Source organism: Manis javanica, chromosome 12 (genome assembly GCF_040802235.1).
Source record: "Manis javanica isolate MJ-LG chromosome 12, MJ_LKY, whole genome shotgun sequence".
In the NCBI taxonomy this organism is placed as follows: Eukaryota; Metazoa; Chordata; class Mammalia; order Pholidota; family Manidae; genus Manis; species Manis javanica.
Window position 1 is genome coordinate 76,187,248 of NC_133167.1, and position 20,779 is coordinate 76,208,026.

The 20,779-nt window shown below is 42.6% G+C and overlaps 1 protein-coding gene across 7 annotated transcripts in view; it reads right to left on the bottom strand.

Moving 5' to 3' along the window:
* Positions 1-2,423: 2,423 nt before the first annotated feature.
* Positions 2,424-20,779, bottom strand: part of LOC118967931 (uncharacterized) — a 76,117-nt gene continuing 57,761 nt past the window's right edge. Inside the window, exons 2-6 of one of the 7 annotated variants that reach the window (XM_073218871.1) lie at positions 13,984-14,140; positions 8,175-8,968; positions 7,936-8,045; positions 6,181-6,996; positions 2,424-2,898 (exon numbers count right to left, since the gene is read on the bottom strand). In XM_073218871.1, the coding sequence (XP_073074972.1) occupies positions 8,808-8,968; positions 13,984-14,140 (318 nt within the window). In that variant the 3' untranslated portion in view covers positions 2,424-2,898; positions 6,181-6,996; positions 7,936-8,045; positions 8,175-8,807. Of the gene's footprint in view, positions 2,899-6,180; positions 6,997-7,935; positions 8,046-8,174; positions 8,969-13,974; positions 14,141-20,779 lie in introns of all 7 variants that reach the window. The other 6 variants (XM_073218876.1, XM_073218874.1, XM_073218873.1 and 3 more) reach the window with 6 other exon arrangements.

Sequence of the window (20,779 nt, forward strand, 5' to 3'; positions counted from 1 at the left end):
AGCATATGTTTTCTGATCTGGTGAAAAAGTGTAATTTTATCAATAGACTTTAAATTTTCATCACATTCAATACCACCTGCATTTCAAACGTTTTTGTACAACCGAAAGGACAAAATGTTGTACCAGAAAGTACAAACAAATTGGACATTGAAATGTAATTAACACTAAATCATCACTCATTACCTGTGATAATATGCCATGATATTTGCATCTGCTGTAATGAATCAAAAGGCCTTGGGGCTTGATTTTTATTAAATTTACATTGAGTTTGTTATATCCGTGTTAGGAAATGGTTGGTACTCAGCACCACATTTTCAGAGCCCTGCCAAGTTAGGTATGAGGGATCTTACTCCACACGAAAGCCACAAGAACTTCCTCCCATTAATTCTCTAAATGGTTGGAGGAAAAGGAGGTTAAAACTCCCAATTAAAGAGACCTCCTTCCTTGTATGTATTGTGCTGTAGCAGCAAAAGAAACACTTAGCCCCTTGGTGATTAGCAAGAGACTGGTACAAACACCTCAGCCATCTCCCCCAGCCAGCACTTTGGTCTTTTTATGGAGTTCTCAAATTTCTGAGTTTCTCCTGCTAAGACATTACTTATGCTTCAAGGGTATTTCACGCAGTCACATCATTATTGTAATATGGCCAATTGCCTTAGCCAAACTATAGTAAACATTCAGACACAGATAAATTAAATCCCTAACGGTGAGCAGGAACCTTTATGGTCATGGATATAATGAGGGCAAGATGCTGGGGGCATCCACGCTGTGTGTAAGAAATAAGGGGTACAGTGTATGCAGAGAATTGGAAAAAAGGCAACACAGAGTAGATCTGTTTGTTATTATGACCATGTACCAGTAATTCTAAACAATGTCAGTAATAAAACATTCCTCCATCACAAAAACCTTTGTTGGTCTAATTCTAACAAATGCTGATGTTGGTATTAATTTTAATAATGTATTTATAAGCTACAAATAGTACATTTTATTGCTTGTCACTTAATATATATTCTATTGAAGAGGGAAGTTAATACAGAGAACTCCATATACACCAGAATATGCAGCTCATATGTTTGTTTTAAAGAGTAAAAACTCAAGTCTGATTTTTCATTGTTACAATTTACTGTGCTATGATTGTTTAATCTACTGTTGAAATGGATGGATATATAGTACCACAGGGGCTGTGGACACAAATTGCTCCCAAAGAGAGCTCAAGTGCTTCTACACCCTTAGGAAGTCCATGAAGTTTTAGCTAAAAGAATAATAATTTATGATGAATTTTCCACTGAAAATATTTGGTTTTGTTTGTTTTTTATTGCAGGGACATTTGAAAGTAGCCAGATTAATACTGAAAAATATTCATGGGAAGTGTTGCAATTTCTATAATTTATTGTAAAATGGAATTTCTATGAATCTCTACCAAAATCATCATGTTTAAAATTTTTCCTAAAATTTATATACCTGGTGCATAAAGTGAAAAGTTATTTTAAATTTAAAATTAACAAACTGATTTAAACTTAATAATAATATCCTAATAAGAACACATTGACAAACCTGATTATACTCTCTTTGAACATGAACATGAGAGGAAAGTCAATTTTGATAAAATCATTCACAAATTGCAGAAGTGAAGACTAAGGAACAGAAATTAAAATGCTGTAACTGTTACTTGAACAAATCAATATGTAGGTAATGTTTCTCCCTCTGTAAAAAAATCAGTTAATGTAATTAAAAAGTATTTTATTATACTGTCTTTGTTTTCCTGTACTAACATTTTTTTATTGACATGATTACATATAAAAGTTCAATAATAGAACGTTTCACCACGTGTATTTCTATTATTTTTTCATTTAACTTGATGATTATTCCTTAGTATAACTTGCATAGATAGATAGGATATTAAAAATGATTCACGTCCTGGCATCAAATTCATTAGAGGCAACACTGTTCCGGTGAAGTTGGGGACAAACAATGGGGATTCTGACTGGGTAGTTACATGGCCCTGGTAGTGAGAAATAAGTCAGGAAATGACTTTCAAAGCAAATTCCATAAAGAAGTCGACCCAAAATATGAATTGAATGCATCACAGAATAGAATCCATGGGAACAGCAATGGAAAAGTTCTGTGATGTGGATGCTCAAAGTCACAGATAGAAAATACCGACGGCTCAGATAAAGGAGGCTGAATAAGTGTCTACAGGAATTTGGCAATACACTTGTTTGAAATCAGAATGGCTAACTACATACTGATGGGAAATAACAACACAGAAAGCATTAGCAGAGCCAGAAATTACCATTCTAATTCCACAGATTCCAGGGAGATTCATTTGCCAGCTCAAACAGGCATTAGTTGTTGATGGCAGAGAGAAGTTATATGCACTGTTGGCCAGTTACATAAAATTCATAAATGAGGGCACTTACAGCTTATTTCAAGTCGGATGAAGTCTTTAATGCCGAGGTTTTCTAGGAAAACTCCAGATAAAGCTGTGGTTTTAAAAAAGAAGGAAATATCAACACTCATTTCCGCATGGAAGGTAGGGAAGTGGAGGTAAGAGGCTTCTGTAGAAAATGATACTGCTTTCCAGAAGTGTCTTGCGAATGAAAACGTCATTCAGCACGGTTCACTGTGGCACAATGGGGCGCAGCAAGACACTGGGCATGCAGGTAGATTTCAAGACTAGAGGACTCTGCAGGGAAAAAGGGATGGGGTGATAAAAACCGCTTGTGCTTATGCAGTGCAGACAGAAAGCTTCTTTCACTTTAGTACTCACGGTCACCATAGCAACGCAAGGGACCGATTCTCCAAGCAGCTTCTGAGTTTGATCTGTTGGTACCCATGATAACTATCTGAGTGACGGGCAAGTGGTCTCTGAAGGAAAGCAAGCCAGTATCATTTGTCCTGCAAAACAAAGTTCAGAAAAAAGAGAACAGGTGAATAATGTAAGGATTCCTTACCAAGACTCATCTTTTCAAAAGCAATTGAGGTGTATTGCATCAGAGAGGCAGTGACAGAGGGCCTCTCATCTCAGGAGTGTGTGTGGAAGGCTGGGATGCCTATTAGAAGACCCACAGCCGGCTTCCAAAGTCACGGAGATTCTGCAGCATTCCCAAGTCTGTCCGAAGATGTGGACATTCAGAGCTTGGGCTTCCTGGGGAAGCTAGGAGCGACCCCCCACCCGGCCTGGGCAGGGCTGGCGGCCAGTATCCAACGCCTGCCTTTCCACAGAGACCAGCGATCTCTATAACTGCCTTGAAAGTGGCTTCATGAAATCCCACTCGAAATCCCTCCAAGGGCTTGTTTCGGGCCCCTGCCAACAGGCTTTCATCAGCCTAGGGTGTTTCTTATCACCTTTTAACTCTAGGAAAGAGCAAATCTTTAGAGTTAAGGGTTGGTAGTCTCTCCTTTTGTTCTGTTCTAGAGATCTTGGCAGTTAAGAACTCAAGCTCTGTTTGTGTTAGTCATGCAAATAAGGAACTGGTGAGTCATCCTTTGGCAAGAAAGTTAAAAATGAACAAGGTCAAGCTATTGCTCTTTCCCTCTAACTTGTGTTTTGGGGGTCATGGTACACTGTTTAATTGAGGAACAGAAGATAGGTAAGAAACTGGGGTTGAAGGAATAACTATTTTGAGACAGAAATACACTGACGATAAGTATATATTTTTTCCCACACAACACCCCTATGCAGTGGGTGCCTTTACTTCCATTCAAAAATGAGGAACCCAAGGCTCAGAGATTCCAGGTAACACCTAGTCACATACTCGGTATCTCTTCTATGCCTGAATTAACACGAGTTCCGGGAACACATGTTCATCTGAGCTTAGCTGAACTAGATGAGGTGGTCTGAGAACCACATGCATGTCCTCCAGCCCCCAGAGCCTCAGTGAGGCACAGGACAGGGTACCCTGACTGTACAGGGGACCTGGGAGACCACCTCCATGCCCCCTGCACAGGGCACAGTGCACGAGGTAATGATTTTATGACAAGAGCAAAAAAGAGCAGATTGTTATTGACTCTCTACAGTCACCAAGATGTCAATAAAATGCTCAAAAACACTCAAAATCGACACTATATTTCATTATCATTTACAGATTGTTTACAAACCTGCATTTAGAGGTAAGGAAAATACTATCCCAAATTATTAATGGCAAGAACCACGTAGTGTGATGAAGTGTTTTAAGGACAATTATAGAAGCACAGAAATTTTTCTGGATTGTTGGTCCCCAGCTCCTGGCTTGGGCAAATTACTTTATTTCTGAGATTCCCCAGTGTTCCCTGTTTGAGAGTGGGGATATTGTCTATAGGACAGAGTTAGAGAGAGGATTAAATTAGAGGACACAGCCACCTAGCCTGGCGTCTGAACTGCGGTAACTGTTTGGAGATGGTAGCGGGAACGTTCCTCTTAGTTCTCATCTGTGCCCCGGACCCACTGTGCAGGGTCAGGCAAGTTGTCCCATTTTTCCAGGTGCCCAGCTATGGCTCTGTATTACAGATCACATACTACAAGGAGCATGGTGGGAATTTAAATGTTAAGATTTGGCATCCAGCTCATGAGATTTGGGGAAAAAAACTTAGCAATCATCTTGGTTATAAATAGATCAAATATTCACCTGCACATATACCCCTATAGGTCTATTAACCAAAAATGTAAATAAATGTACTATCATCTATAATTTGAGTGCTTGAATTAAGAGGTCCTTTAAAGTATCTGAAATAAGACTTTTGTTTCTATTTTAAAGTACAACTATGAGTGTCACATAGACACAGAACAAAATTTGAGTCTTCACTTTCCAATATCTTCTCAGAGATTTCAAAGCAAATTCTGAGTTGCCAAAGTAGAATAAAGACCAAACCAATATTCTGTCTTCAAGAAATTCTGTATTGCTATAGGATTTTATTTCTCTCCATTTTTCACTTCCAAGGTGAAACTAGTGGATTCTGAGGTGTGTCCATCAGTGCTGAGTCCTGCTCCCCTTACACACTCTGGCATCTTGTCTATCAGTTTGATGCCCTTGTGTCAAAGTTGGAATATACAAACAGCACTCTAGGAACTAAAATCTTTTCCAAATAATGAGAAAAAAGCCTTCATATTTAGTTTGATAATGCAAGGGACATTGCCAAAAGTATTTTTTATCTGAAACAAAAAAAAAAAGAGAAAAAAATCTGCTCTTCAAAGTTATTTAATACAATAGAAACAGATACAGACTGAAATGCATACAGGAACCAGGCAACTAATAAAAATGAGAAAAGCCAGGTCTGTTAGGTGATAAATGGAACCTGACACACAGCCTTTAGTGCCGGGGGAAAGAGGGCGACTGAAAGAGGAGACAGGGGAGAGGGGTAGCGAGGAGGTATTCTGCCTGAAGGAGGAAGTGATACCCTTTAGCAATAGATAATTGTGCTGTTTATGAATGTGAGACCAGTAGGCCAGATGGAATATTAATGCAAAATTCTCCACTTTTAAATTTTGGCAATGGATTTGAATTTCTTTTAAAAAGTGCAATGGGAACAGCACCCCACAAGCCAGCATAATGCAGGTGAAGGCCGTGCAGCCCACACAGGTGGCCGAGGCATCAGGGGGACTTTGCATATGCATGTTCGTTCTTAAGGTCACATTAAGAATAAGACTGTATTTAACTCAGTCTGTGAGTGACAGGCACGACTCCGACTCTTCAGGGCACTGATGGCTCAGTCGTTTGGAGGCAGGGTGGTGGCAGTGGGGTTTAGCTATAAGAAAATGTGCCATGTAACAGAGGCACCTCCTGACAGGCTGGGAGTCTTCAGCTGTAGGTTTGACTCCCCACATGTTAACTTGTTCCACTTCCCTTTGTTTGAATGCGCCTCCTCGAGTGCAAACACTTCACAGACTTCGCACCTTGAGAACATGCCAGGGTCTTGCTGAAGGCAGAGGGCACAGGACTGGGCACCCACAAACTCTTCCCTTACACGTTTACCAACAGTCACTCAGTTTACTTCTATTGTGGGCAGGCCCACCCATTACATCTAGATTTTACTGGGAAGCTGTCAGAGGGGGGCCCCATTTGGGGGAGAGGTGCTGTCATGGTTCTTTTCTTATTTCATCTAGAGTTTGATGGCTGAATGATAGATTGCTCTGGTGTGCTAATTACCTTATTTATTTGGTTATATATACATATATGTACGTGTGTACTTTTCTTAAATTACCTTTTGTAAGGCGATGTTGCCTCTTGCAGTTTATTTAGGATGCTATAAAAATAGAGAAAATGATAATAAAAATGATGACTAGCAAATTCTGGGATCTAAATGCATGACACATCTGCGAGCTGCACAAGTTACTGCTAACTCAGCCCGTACTCCCCAGAGATGGATATCCTTTTTGTAGTAAAATAGAAACTTGAACCCAGAGAGGCTGAATGCTTCATAAGTGACAAGTCCAGGATTTGATCATCCCATTACATAACTAAATATTACTTGGGGGTAAACTGCATTTCACATCCAGAAAATGTGGGTGCTGCCTCAGAAGTAGCCAGAGTTGTGTTTGGTTACACATGCATACGCTATTTTCACTAAAATCCTACAAGATCTACTTGTCAGAGAGACAGAACCATTTCTTCTCCTCCTCTTCCTCCATCTCTTTTGTCTTAATGACCAAGTCTGTACACTTTGAAACACAGCACAGAGACACAGGGGCTTGTGTGTACACTTAGCCAGAGTGCTGACGGCCCTCGGGAGCATGAGGCGCGGTGGGAATGGCCGAGGAGGAGCACCATTCCCAGGGGCTTGTCGGCGCTGTCCTCATCGGGCCGAGGGCCCCGGCAAGTTCGGAGCAAAAGGAGAAGAGGCGTCACTGATGTGTCCCTGGTGGCCGAGTTCTGACTCTAGTGTGCCCTGCATGTCCTTTCAGCAAGGCCCCCCCTCAGGAGGGGACCGTTTCACACCACAGAGTCAGGAAAGCCAGTCCAGAACTGGTTCCGCTGGGAGCTATGTCATGTCCAAGTCCCTTCAGCAATGTGGCCCCTACTATCAAAACAGAAAGATGGATGATTTTACAGTTCTATACTAGGAAGGTATACAATATAAATAACAATTTTCAAAGTTGAATAAAATATAAAGCAAGACTCAAGTGTTCATTGCAATATTTTCTCTAATCGTGAAAATTCATCCACAAGTAGAATGCCATACAGGACTGGCAGAATAAGTTATAACCACACTAGGGAATGCTCTGCAGACACTACAGTGGGCAGGATGGACTCATTTTCATGCTTATTTGATGATGCCAAGTAAAAGCTCTCCAAAACACCATTTACGTGGAAAAGGCAAGTTGCAGAATAATATGTTTAATATGATCTTGCATTTGGTAAAAAGTGTAAAAGGCTCCATATCAGCAAATATGGAATATGCATAGGAAGATATTTGTATGTGGAAACAGCCTACATGCCAACTACTCTTTCTAGGTTAAGGTGTCACAAAGTAGTGGTGAAGGAGGAATTTCTACTTTTTTGTTTAAATACTTCTGAAATATTGGAAATTTTTATTTCCAATATTGGAAATTTATATTCCAATAAGAATATAATAGAATATACTAATTTTGTAATAAAAAAACCCTAAAATTAAAAAAAATCAGGAAAAGTATTACCCTTATACATCATTCAATATAGACACCAAAATTTAGTTGGCCAGGCTGAAAACTGTAAGCAAACTTCCAGAGTGGACAAAGAGGTCAGAGGTTCATCTACTTTGGATCTGAGCAAACATTACTGCTAGGTGAGTAATGCTGGGCACTTAGAGATAAATGGGGCAGATTAAAACAGAAGCCAAAGGCATGGCATTTTTAAGTGGAATTATATTATCTCAGGGTTCATTAAAAGTCCAAATCAAAACATTGTATAAAATATAGTATCTAAATGCAAACTCTTGATCTTGATATTGACTTTGAGTTGATCTATTTCTGATACTTACAGTTCTGCAAATACCCATGTGATGTGATTCCACAGACAATTTAGAGGTAGTGTATTTGTACAGCTTGACAGCTAACTGATGGGAGGCTCAGTCTAATCTTCAATTGTTTCCTATAAGCACAAGAGGAGTATTTCATAGTCATATTTTGTTTTCTGGAACAAACTGCTTATTGCAGGCATTGTCCCAATCTATGCTAGAATGGTGGCATCACAGAATAACAAACAAAAAACACTCCTTACTGGCACCCCTGGCAAACTGTCAGCTGTTTCACTGCATCTGAAATTCTGTATGATAAAGATGTGAGGTGGTGGACTTGAATTCTCAACCTCTGGCCACAAGTTCTTTTGCCCATTTTTGTATTGTTCCTTCTTTTCTTGAGCGGTGATGCTTTCTGTTCTCTCCAGCCAGATGTACCTCAAAACATTCTACCTGAAAACAATGTGGAACCCAGCTATGGGGTCGTTAGTGTACAAGTCAGGAGCAAGTTGCCCCAGGCTATACACTTTAAGTGAAGAGTCTGTGAAGAAAAGAGCAGACTACAGCTGGCAAGTGTTGGGCATATATGGCCATGGCCGGGCAGAGAGCATGGGCAGGCAGGAATGTCCCCTCTGCTTATGCTGCCATTCAGTCACTCAGCAGATAATGCCCGAGGACCCACCATGTGCCAAGCATCCTTCTCTCTGACACGAGGTGCTCATTCTGCTTGTACTGCTGGTGCCTGTGGGGATTCGGGGGCTGGAGGAGTCAAAGCCCAGTAAATCCTTCATAACTTCTGACTTGGAGCAAAGGCACTTCCAGAACTCAGTAAGCATGAAATAGCTCATCAACAGATTCATGAATAATAGAGTTAAACCAGTGCAGGCTGCTCTGTATTATTTGCGATAAGAGATAGAGCCCTGGTGCCCTGAAGTGGTCCTTGCCTTTCTCTTGGGATCCCAGACCCCAGCCCCATCCTGAGACACTACCAAGAAGAGGCATCCTCTCTGCACCACGTCTGGGAATCTCAGAAGGAGAGGCTTTGAGGGAAGGAGACCTGCAAGATCAAAGAACAGCCTATGTTTAGAAAGAGCAAAGCCCTAAACCCTTGGGTGTATCCACCATCCTCCTCCTAAAGGCAACTGCCTCAAATCTCACAGAAAGAGGTGGAGGGCCTTGTGTAGGCCAAGGGCCTGGAACTAGACATGTATTTACCAAAGAGAAAAGGTAACCCTTGGAGTGGAGTCAGCATTTCTCACTCCTCACAGATGGCTGGGAGCAATCAATCTACAACAGAAGTCCAGCTTAAATTTAGGGTAAACATTTTGTATGAGATCATAAAAGATGGGTAACAGCTAACAACCAAGTGCACACAGCTAATCCTAGAATGATCAAGACCTGACCCACCAAAAGATGGAGAGGTAAAAATATGTGCAACAGAAGTAGTTCGCCCATTGTTCATTCATGGATTCAGTGCTATTAAATAGTTTCTCTGTGGCACAGAAGTCCAATCAAGAGCTAAAGAGTGGTTTGAAGCTCCAGGATTCCATATAATAATAAAAAGAAATCCTCTAAAAATATACTACTCCTTAAGAAAAAGAATGATAGGTTTCCTTTTTGGTTGATCAAATGACCAGAATTGAAACCTATTCCAGTTTCTCATCCTATTTTGTGCCGTATCTCTTTACACAAGAGAGTCTTAATGGTGGGTGGCAAAGAACAGAGTTACTAAAAATCAAGTACAAATGTCTACATTCCTTATGAATAAATAAAAGTTCTACTGTTAAGTAAGAGAACTTTACTTTATTTTCTACCCAGTTACATGGATAAGAAAACTCCTTCAGATGGGTCACCACCAAGATGCACCTTTTGGACCACCCCCCTGCCTCCTCCAAACTGCCGCCTCCACCGTCCCTGCATCCCACTTGCATCCCTATGTCTGGATGGCTGGCACTGGCCACACAGCCCCGCACTGCCCTGTGCTGTCTCCAGGCTGGAGCTGCCACCAGCTTTCTATCTGACTCTCAGGAGTCTGTGGGTCTGGGGCAGGATGGTGGAAACAGCCAGCTGAGGGGCTCCCTTAGGTTGAATCATTCCTTCAAGACAAGTTCCTTTGCCAACAATCGCTAACTGCAGAACTGTTATTCATTACAAGTTTCTCATTTCTTTTTCTTTTTCTTCCTGTTTATTTCTTTGGCTGGGATGGAAACCCCAGGAGAAGTCAGTCTGCAGCACACCTGGGCCGCATGTCGGGCTGAGGCTTCCCTGCACCCTCGGAAGGGTCTTTGGTGCGCACAATCTACTTCTTTAATCCCTCCACCTACCTCCACCCGCTGAGCCGCGGGACTCTGACCACACCTGCGGCTCCTTTTCCTCAGTCTCTTGGTCTCTCTGATGTATGGTAGCAAAGCCCTCAGGTACAGGTTTGTCAGAACAGAATAAACTATAACCAGTGACCAGGAGGCTGGAAGCCGGCCGAGCCTCTCTAGCAGCCTGACGCGGCGACAGGAGGTGCGTGCGGCCGGGGTGTGAGTTGGGAGCCCCCGAGAGCAGGGATCTGGCCGCCTCCCAGGATGCCCTGATCGCATCCCCGCCCGAGCAGCCCCTCCGATGCCCCCAGCGAGAGCCACCTTGCCCTCTGCTAGGATCTGCATCTGCCACTGAAGTCGTGTGACTTCAAGCCACTTACTATCTAAGAGCCTCAGTTTCCTCTTCTTGGGAAAGGAAATAAGACCAACCTCGAGGGTTGTTGGTTTGAAGACATGAGATACAGTATAAGAAAGACTAAGAACACTTCAGTAAATGGCAGGGAATGTTTAAGTGACAATATGATCTAGGAGGTATAATATATATATAATATACATATATTATTAAATGTATTTAATTATATATTAAACTGCTGTCTGCTACATGCTATGCTGGCCCAAACCCGTTTTATGATTGACTTTACCAAGAGCAGAAACGAGGGAATTTTACAAGGTAAATGCATATTTGCAGTTTCTTAGGAGTCCAGAACACCAGTGTTAATTGCCTGAAACGCTGGGAATATGTGGGAAGCCAGCTTGACCGCACGTGAGCCGAGAACACGGGTGGAAGAATACTGAGAAGCGTCAGCAACTATATTCTACCTGCGGCAGCTTTTGAACTTCTCCCTTCAGCTGAAAATCACAGAGTTGAACAGATACACCGAATGCATTTCCACAAGGCTCTGCCAGTCTCACGTCTGAGACTATGTTCTGTGTCCCCAATACTCGCCACAGACAGAGCTGACCGGTCCTCTCATGTCCGAGGAGCATCGTCATCTGGATCTGACCGGGCCCTCGTCCCACCTCATCCCCGTAGGTTCCCCACACAAACACTGCAAGAACCACACCGACATACTTGTGTTTAGGGGAAGGAGTGGTTTCTGTGATATGCCACCTGTCCCCGTCCCAGCACGTGGTGGCCCCCTACCTGCACTGCTCAGCCGCTAGCTACATCTTCTGGTCCTTCCAAGTCGACCTACCACTTTCCGTGAAATCTAACTACACCAGCTCATATCCACCCCAGGTCTGGGCACATCTGTGCTTATTTCAATTGCCAGATTAATCATGCTGATAAGCTTCCTGTCCACTCTGTGTGTTCCTCAAGGGCAGGATTTGTGCCCTAGGCTCTGTGCAGCAGACACCCTGACTGGCACAGAGCGGGCCCTCACAGGCACAGGATCAATGAGTGAAGGCTGGAGGACTAGCACCTACAGTGGCCTCTGTGACACTTTTCCCAGAGTCATTCATGACCGTCTATGTCACATCCTGAGACAATGCTGAAATCCATAAGAATTAAACCAGAATCTCAGCCCCTGTTCCCTCATGAGCATGGCAGAAGGAACAGCCCGATCGCACCTGCATTTTGCCCTGGGTGAGGTCGGTATCCTTACAAAGGGAGGCTCAGATTGTTTATTTTGAACCTTGGTAGGTTGGTTGAACAAAACTTTGTATCTAAAACTAAAGGCAGGTGCCGCACAGGTGCCCTAACGGAGGCGGCCTGCCCAGGGAGCAGCAGCTCACGGACTTTTCCTGGCTCCAGAGGAACAGGGCTGTGAGGCGCGGAGTCCCTGTGCTGACGGAGGGGTGACGACACTGGCCGAGGGAAAGGGCAGTTTGGGGAGCTCCTGAGCGCAGCCCAGCTGATGAAGCCACGTCAGCATATGGGGGTTCAAAGGTCAGTGAGCCAGTGGGCATGTCAGAGGAAGGAGACGCCGGAATCGGAGAGGAGGAGAAGACGGGGTGGGGGGAGGTCCTGGAGGGGAGCGTGTAGAAGTTCGGACACGATGGTCTGATTCTCTACCTCTAACGGGTGCAGTGCCCCCCACCACACCCCCTCGTGTGCGGCTGAAGTCCCGGCCCTGGCCCCTTGTTCCCTGGGAAGGGGAGACACTGAGGCCGTGGTTAGTATGGGAGGGAGAATGAAAACAGTGAGCAAGCATCAATAATTCATTCAGTCAGAAAGGGAACGAGCATGGCAGGTAATCGGGAGAAACCTCCCCTGTCCACTCAGGCTGTATATTCTCCTTGCCACCTCAGTTCCTCTGCTCACACACAACTACATTAAGGTGTTTCTATACAAGCCTATAAATCCATGAAGGTTAATGCTATGGATAGTGAAGAGCAATTAAAGAATTTAAAATAAGGGAAAAGAGTGACTCTCAGCCACTGGTTACAGAGGATTCTGAATGTTTTCCAGGGCACAAAACCATTTACGTTGCACACACATCTCCCAGATTGTGAAGCTGCTGTGCATGATCACCCATTCTCCTCAAAGTTCTAAATTTATCCACTCAGCTAAGTAAGACTGAGTCCCTATTTTACAAGGAGTAGGTCTTGAGGGATACAGTGTTTTGAGGAAGATACAGGCTCCATCTGAAGCAGGTGTCCTGTGTCCAGGTGTCCGTGATGCTCAGACCGAGGTCCCTGCCAGCCTAAGGAGTGGGAAGGTCCCTCTGCCACCAGTCCCCTTTGCCCACTCTGATCACCGTGAGGTTTGGGGGTGAGGCATCCTGCTTCGTGGTAACTGGCCCTGTGCATTCTGATAGAACCTGATGGAGCCAGATGGTTCCCCGCTGACCTGAGCTTTTAACTCAACCTTAAATTTCATTTGGGAGAGGAGTATATGCTGTTATCAATCCGAACAGTGAAGGAAAATTACTTAAAATAAATTTCAACTGGATTGAGTGCAGTAGGAGATAGGAATTGTTAATCACAACGGAGCAGAATTTGATGACGCAGGAATGATTACAAAGCCAACCCAAGAATGCCTTCAGTTTAGTTAAAAGAGAAGTGGAGGCGGAGATGTTCTGTGCATATTTTCATAATCAATACAGTGAGATGGAAGTAAGTCAGCTGAGGACAAAGGAAAAGTAGATGTTAGGGGCACAGGACCTACAAACACAACTGTATCTTACACAAGTAATTTGGTGTGGTGGAGTAAGATGGACTCCGGTCCAGCTATACTGAAGCTCAAATGCTGGACTGGCTGCTTAATAGATGTGTGGCACCTTGGGAAAATTATTTAACATCTCTGTGATACACGTTCCTCAAACTTAAGATGCAAAAAATGAGAAAACTATAAGGAATTACCGCTTGTCATGAGGATTAAATGCATCCTTGGTAAATACAAATTCCCTTTTCTGTACTTTTGTTGGAAGTAACAGGGGAGGTGGTGACAAAACATTCCTGGGAAATGGGGAATGAAAACAGTCTGTGTAAATGCATGTTCCTACCTCCCCTCTCTCCTGAAACCTGTATCCCACACATTTCAGAAATACTCTCTAAATCACAAAGCTCCATATAATAATTCAGTCTTTTTTAACAGAATGCTGAGAATATAGGGACTTGATGATGTGGCATGTGTTGCCACAAACCTCAGTAATGGCCCTAAAGCCCTGACACTGGCAATTTTCAGTTACAAACAATCACAGTCATTAGGGAGCCCTAGTTCACGGTGAATTTCCCCCTGCCTTTTCCCTGGAGGGAAAAGTATGCACCCATTAATGTGTGTCCTGCATGCCTGCAGGAAGATCCTGACCCCCATTACCATCCATCCTTATCAGAGCCACAGCTGCACAAGTGTCCCACGTCCAGGCAACTCTGGTCCAGGCCGCATCCACACTGCTGAGCTCCAGCGGGGGCACCTGTCCAGGAAGGGTGCCTCTCACCAGACCACCCGACCCACCAGCTGAACGGCACTCCATCTGCAAGACAGGGTGTTGCACAGGTCAGAGTAGGGCACACTGGGAACAGCACACAGGGTGTGCACAAGCCAAGAAGCAAAGACTGTGAATAATGCTCAGATAGATATGGATATAGATTAGACATAGATGGATATAGATCATAGATGTGCATATACATATAGACATAGATAGATACGTAGATGTGCACATACATATAGCTATAGATATACATATGGATATAGATTAGCTTCAGATATACATGTAGATATAGATTATATAGACTACAGATGTGCATATACATAGATATACATATAGGTGTACATATAGATTAGCTATAGATATACATGTAGACATAGATTAAAGATAAAGATATATCCTGCCACCCTCCCTCCCTCCCTCCCTTCCCTATTTCCTTTCTTCTTGACTGTCCTTACTTTCTTTCTGTCTCTCTGTGCATATATATCTATATATGCAGGTATACATATTTGTATATGTACATATTTACATATCTAAACACATATATATGAGTGTATATATATATATATATATACACACATGAACATATAAACAACACTTGAATGAAAATTATTTATATAGTAGGATATTGATCAGTCACCATATTCAGAGGCAGGCTCACAGACTTCAATGCTTACCAAACTACACAAATACAGTTGGGTAAATTGGGACAGATTTTGGACCAAAACAAGTTAATATGTGCATACAAAAGTTAGTTTCCCTTTAAAACTACCAATGAAAATGCAACAGTATGAGGGCCAGCGTTAGCCCGACCATAGCCCCAGCTCCTGGTAGACTAGGAGGATGGCCGGACCCTAAGGCACGGGGAAGGACTTGGTTCAGAGAGGAGGGCAGCCTGACCTGCCTCCCATTTGTTTCTGCCATGACAAAGACTAGCCCCAGGGCTACCATATCTTCTGAATTGACTAATTAAGACACACATCTAAAATTCAAATATTTGGAGGCAAAATTAAGGGCCAAAGAAATCCTCTTGAACACAGTATCTGACCACACAGATCTGGTGTCCAGCCTCTGACTTCTGGTCACATAATCCCGACTCTTCAAGGCTTGGCCTTGTCAATTTCTTTCTCTGCAAAGTTTAGTCAATTTTGTTGTAGATTTCTTATATTGTTGGGAATATTTCAGTAGATGAAGATTATTAGTCAGGGGGTGATAATATCCCCAATACAACAGGAGTAGGCAGACATGGAGATGCTCTCTCTCATCAGGCTGAATGGACTTAGTCCCAGTTTCCCTTTGGAAATTGCTGTCCTGTCCTTGTTTAGCACACAACAGGCATTTAATATGTGTTTATTTGAAAAATGAAATAAGTATTTATTAGAGGCCATTTTTTATAAGGAGAATAAGAGCTGTCTCACTATGCCATCAGGTTGGAATTTTGCCTAGACAAGATTTAATTTTGCATGCAACTCCTGATTTACAAACATATCCTTTACAAATTATTCATGTGAACACAAATAGCAACAACTTCCTCTGAATTGCTCTCACTGCTGCTGTCCTTATCAGAGTCACTGAGGCAGGAAGGGTGAGAAATGACAGTACGGAGCTTTCAGGTCTGCAGGTCATGAGTAAAACATGGGGCAGATACTACAAAAAGCAAGAATCTTAGGGGAGCTGGGCCAGGGGCACACCCACCCCATCAAACTACTCTTCACTCTGCCAAACATGTTTCAAGCCTCTTTATTAGCTTCTAAGCTAGAATTCCAGTCAGATTTGTCTGATAACCAGTGTCTTCTTTTTTAAAGAATAATTCTATATGGTATAAATCCGTTTTCCCTAGTTTCTAACAGCTATGAGTCACTGCACACTCGTTCAAATGAATTGCTTTCTTTCTAAATCCTGGCCCAGAAAAGCTCCCCTCAAGGGGCCTTGAGGGTGGGTGGGTTTCTGCAGAGCAAGAGGCACTCTCGAGCCTGGGGTGGGCTTAGCTGAACTTTCCCAGGGTGTGTGTCCAGGCAACACAAGGGCAAAATAGTGTGGATTCTAATATGCTTGCTAATGTTGGTTTTGGGTCCAAAAAATGGAAAGAAATCTCTCCACCTCTCCCCATGCCCCCAGCACTGCCCAGCTCCCCCACCCAACCTAGAATCCAGACCGAATAGTAAAGCCAGAGGCCATCATGGATTCCTTCTGTGTACGAGCTGAACTGGGCTGTGATCTTACTAATAGTGTCGGTTTTAATGGTACGAGTTCTGAACGACCCATTTGTGTACACTTCTGGGCCAAACGCTGCCTTTAGGAGCACCACCAATTCTTACTCGCAGTCCTAAGCTCCTAGGAGTCCCGCCGGCAGCCCAAGCCTTTGCCTTGTTTTGGACCCAGCAGTGTCCGGAACCACTGAGCCTTGGGTCTGTCCCTGCATGTCAGCCAGTTAGCACAAAGGATGCAAGTGGTTTTAACGGTTTGAGTCTCAGTGAGCAAGGAGGAAGGGAGGAAGGAGCGAGGTCACAGACGCCCACGGGCAGAGGCGCAAGCAGGAGCATCGCTGCTGGGCGGGCCTCTCAGGGTCCTGCCTGTGCTTCCTCCCCTGGGGAGTCCTGGCTGAGAACTGAGGAAACCAAGGACCAAAACGGTGACGGGTTTGCCTGAATTCAGGATGGATGATGTCATCAGGAAGAGAATCCACCACCTGGCTGAGCACTCGGGCCTCTGGAGAAATGGGATTTATTGTCTCTGGAGAGAAAGTCTTTTTCAAAAGTGCCTGGTTTGTGTTAGGAACCTAATACACATTTCATGCATAAATTAGCAAATGACTAAATACCAAGGAAAAAAATCAGTACAGCATTCCCACAGATGACATTAAAAAAAAAAACTTCTTATAGAATACATACAATTATGAGGCCTTCAGTCTTTATATAGGCATATTCCTCTTTGGCATTTTATGCCATCACTGAAGATACCAAGTATGTTTTGTATTTTAGTGATGGGCCCAGAGATGACACGGCAAACCTCTGGATAAGTGTGCTTACCCTAAATGTGGCTTGGAACATGTAATGACACATGTAGGTGTCCACACACCAGTTCATTTCTTATATAATAAAATGACACAAAACATCTCTAGTGGACAAGATGCTTGTCTGGTTAGAATATAAAAATGCAAAACAAATATGAATGCTGCTGTTAGGAACTTTACAATGTAATAGAAGAGAAAAAAAAGTGAATCATTATCTTTAAAACAAGTTAGAATAACTGATGGCCTTTTTTAAGTATTCCCCCAACCTTCTTGAGGATATTCTAAACTGTAGCGTCTCTCCTACTATACTGGTATATGTATTGATTTTTCTAACCATCAGTCGGACAAACAAAATTGCCTTCAAAAATAAATGTTTTAGTATTTACCATTGTTTCTAAGACGGCTAATTTTTTTTATTATTATTATTATTTTTTTAGATAATTATTTTTTATTGAAGGGTAGTTGACACACAGTATTACATTAGTTTCAGGTGTACAACACAGTGATTCAACATTTATATACATAATAATTCTAGGTACCAGCTATCACCATACCAAGTTGTTACAATATTTTGACTATATTCCTTATGCTATACATTACATCCCAGTTACTTATTTATTTTACAATTGGAAGTGTGTACTTTTTTTTTTTTTGTGAGGGCATCTCTCCTATTTATTGATCAAATGGTTGTTAACAACAATAAAATTCTGTATAGGGGTCTCAATGCTCAATGTATAATCATTAATCCACCCCAAGCCTAATTTTCATCAGTCTCCAATCTTCTGGAGCATAATGAACAAGTTCTTACATGGAGAACAAATTCTTACATAGTGAATAAGTTACATGGTGAACAGTACAAGGGCAGTCATTGCAGAAACTTTCGGTTTTGATCATGCATTATGAACTATAAACAATCAGTTCAAATATGAATATTCGTTTGATTTTTATACTTGATATATATGTGGATCCCACATTTCTCTCTTTATTATTATTATTTTTAATAAAATGCTGAAGTGGTAGGTAGATGCAAGATAAAGGTAGAAAACATAGTTTAGTGTTGTAAGAGAGCAGATGTAGATCATCAGGTGTGTGCCTGTAGATTATGTGTTAATCCAAGCTAGACAAGGGCAATAAAACATCCACGGATGCAGCAGATTTCTCTCAGAACAGGGGGGGAGAGGTTCTAAGCCTCACCTCTGTTGATCCCCAATTTCTCACCTGATGGCCCCCCTGCGACTGTGCCTGTCTTAGGTTGTTCCTCCCTTGAGGAATCTTACCCATCTAAGACGGCTAATTTGCCTGAACTCTATAACTCTGCTCAGCAGCTACCTAAGGGAGGTCTAATCATATAACAAGAAACCAACTGCAATTCCCCTCTCGAGATCTTAGATCAGTATTTCTGGAAATGTCATTTCTGACACTAACAGGAATGATCTGGTGCGCTTGTAAGAACACGGGTTCACAGAGCCTATCCCCAGACAGGTAGTGGAGCTGAAGATTCTCACCTTACCATCCTTACCAAATGATGCTGGAATGTCACACACTAAAATTTTGGACTCATTGGTTAGAAGGTGTGAACCTTACTCAAAATGTTGAAACAACACCTTCTGTTTTTGAAGAATTCTGACTTAATGACACTACATATTGCTAAATACAAATGATCTATACAGTTTTAGTTTTAATCCCATTATCAAAACACATGCAATAGGTTATATCAGTTCCAGCTAAACAAAGATACAATGAAAGGAGGAGAAGAGTAAAATACCTAGGAAAAATTAAGTTTAAGTTGTAACTGAGGAAAAGGTCACTGAGTTTATACCAATTTCGTCCCTTCTGCCTGTTCCAATGTAAATCCAGCGGGCGTGCCTCTGAGGGTGCCGGCCTTCATGTGGTGCCCTAGAAGGCTCCCCAGACAGGTCTCCCGCACAGCTGTCCATCCTCATCCCACTGCCGTTCATTTCTCCAGTAAACTCTGCCACGCCTCGGAAAGATTAGGAAGGTCCAGCTCAAGTTCTCTGAACATTTTTCTACTCTGATTCAAAAAAAAGTCGCACTTCCCAGTTCCTGTGTCAAATGGCCCCCACGTCCCCTTTTCACTTGCTGATCAGAAGACAGTGAAGCTGCTCCTCCAATCCGTTCCAGTTCTCCACTTGTCTGCTCACTGCCCACCGCTCGCCCACCCCCTGAGCCCTCAGGGCCAGGACTGGTCCCACGCACAGCCCTTCAGGGGGCCTAGCACTTGTGTGTTTTCCATTGTCCTTCCTCGATGCTTTCTCATCTATACTTTTACATAAATGCCCAGAAAGTCAAGACTCCTCAGCTCAACATCCTTTGCTGAATTGCTTGGTGGGCATGCCTGATCCAGCAGTATTTCCCAATACTTCACAAAGCCTGAAGGAATTATTGTTATTCTATATGTATGTGTATACAAACATATATACACAAAGTATTCATACATGCATATTCCCCAGTAGCTGCTGAACATTTATTAAAAAGGCATTCAATCATTCAATAAATTGTGTGTTAAATAAAGTGAGAAAGGAGTAAATGTTGCATTGCTGATCAAAATGCCATTGTGATCAGTCGTGATAATAAATCCCCCCCCCCCAGTCATGGTTCCCATTTATCAGGACAACACCCTCACAAGGGTTTATTTACAGCACAAGTCTTTCAACCACATTGTAAATTCCCCCTGACGATCACATATTTTGTGGGAATCTTGGTGTTGAAAACATGTAACAGAAGGGGAGAATGTTTGCCTGAGGTGCTCAGTATTTCCTCATTCGACCAGCTAATGACAGATTACTGCAAACAGATAAGTGCAAACTGCAGAAGGTCAGAAATAAGAAGGCCCTTTGGTGCCTGAGTGTCCCGTCTTCTTGCCCTTCTCTCTGTTCTCTTTCTGTCCATCTCCCTCCCTCCCTCTTTCCCTCTCTCCCTTCCTTTCCCTAACGTCCATGCCTCTCTTCCCAACATTGTTTTTACTTCTCCTGTCCCTTCTTCTCTCCTCCACCCCTTTGTTTAGATCTGTCCCCAACACTAACTCTTAATTTCTTTTTTTTAAGAGTATAAACACAATTTCAGATACAAGAAGAAATGACCATAATTCTGTCAACCATGTTCACTGATGGTTAATAGACATTACCTGGTTACAGTTGGAAAAAAAGAAAAGAAAAGAAAGGAAAGGAAAAAAAGAGCCCATGAATCAAGTTTTCCTTCATATTTTTACAGGTGAGCGAATGCGGGAAAGAGCATGAAGCACGCAGAGTGAGTCTACTTTGCACAGTTCTAATGAAGAAACAGAACCCCTGTTCATCTATTTCTGCCCTTGGAACGTAACTTACGTCTGTAAGTCTCACATTCGTTAGAGGCCAAACCAGGCACAGGCAGAAAGGTGATGGAGCCCACAGATCACACCCGTTAGGAAGTGCTGGGACCATGCAAGGCAGCAGAAGACGAAATGGACACCGAGCAGCTCTTCTGATGAATAAAATATGAAGAACTTTGCAATTACGAAGACCAGAGACAAGTGGCCAGAGGATCATCAGCATAATGACAGCTATAAAAATAGGATTTCATGCCTGCATCTCCTATTTCACATCCTCAAATCTGAATAACATTTATTAACCACTCTCCTGTTTTTTGGTTATTTGCAGGTTATATAACAAAAA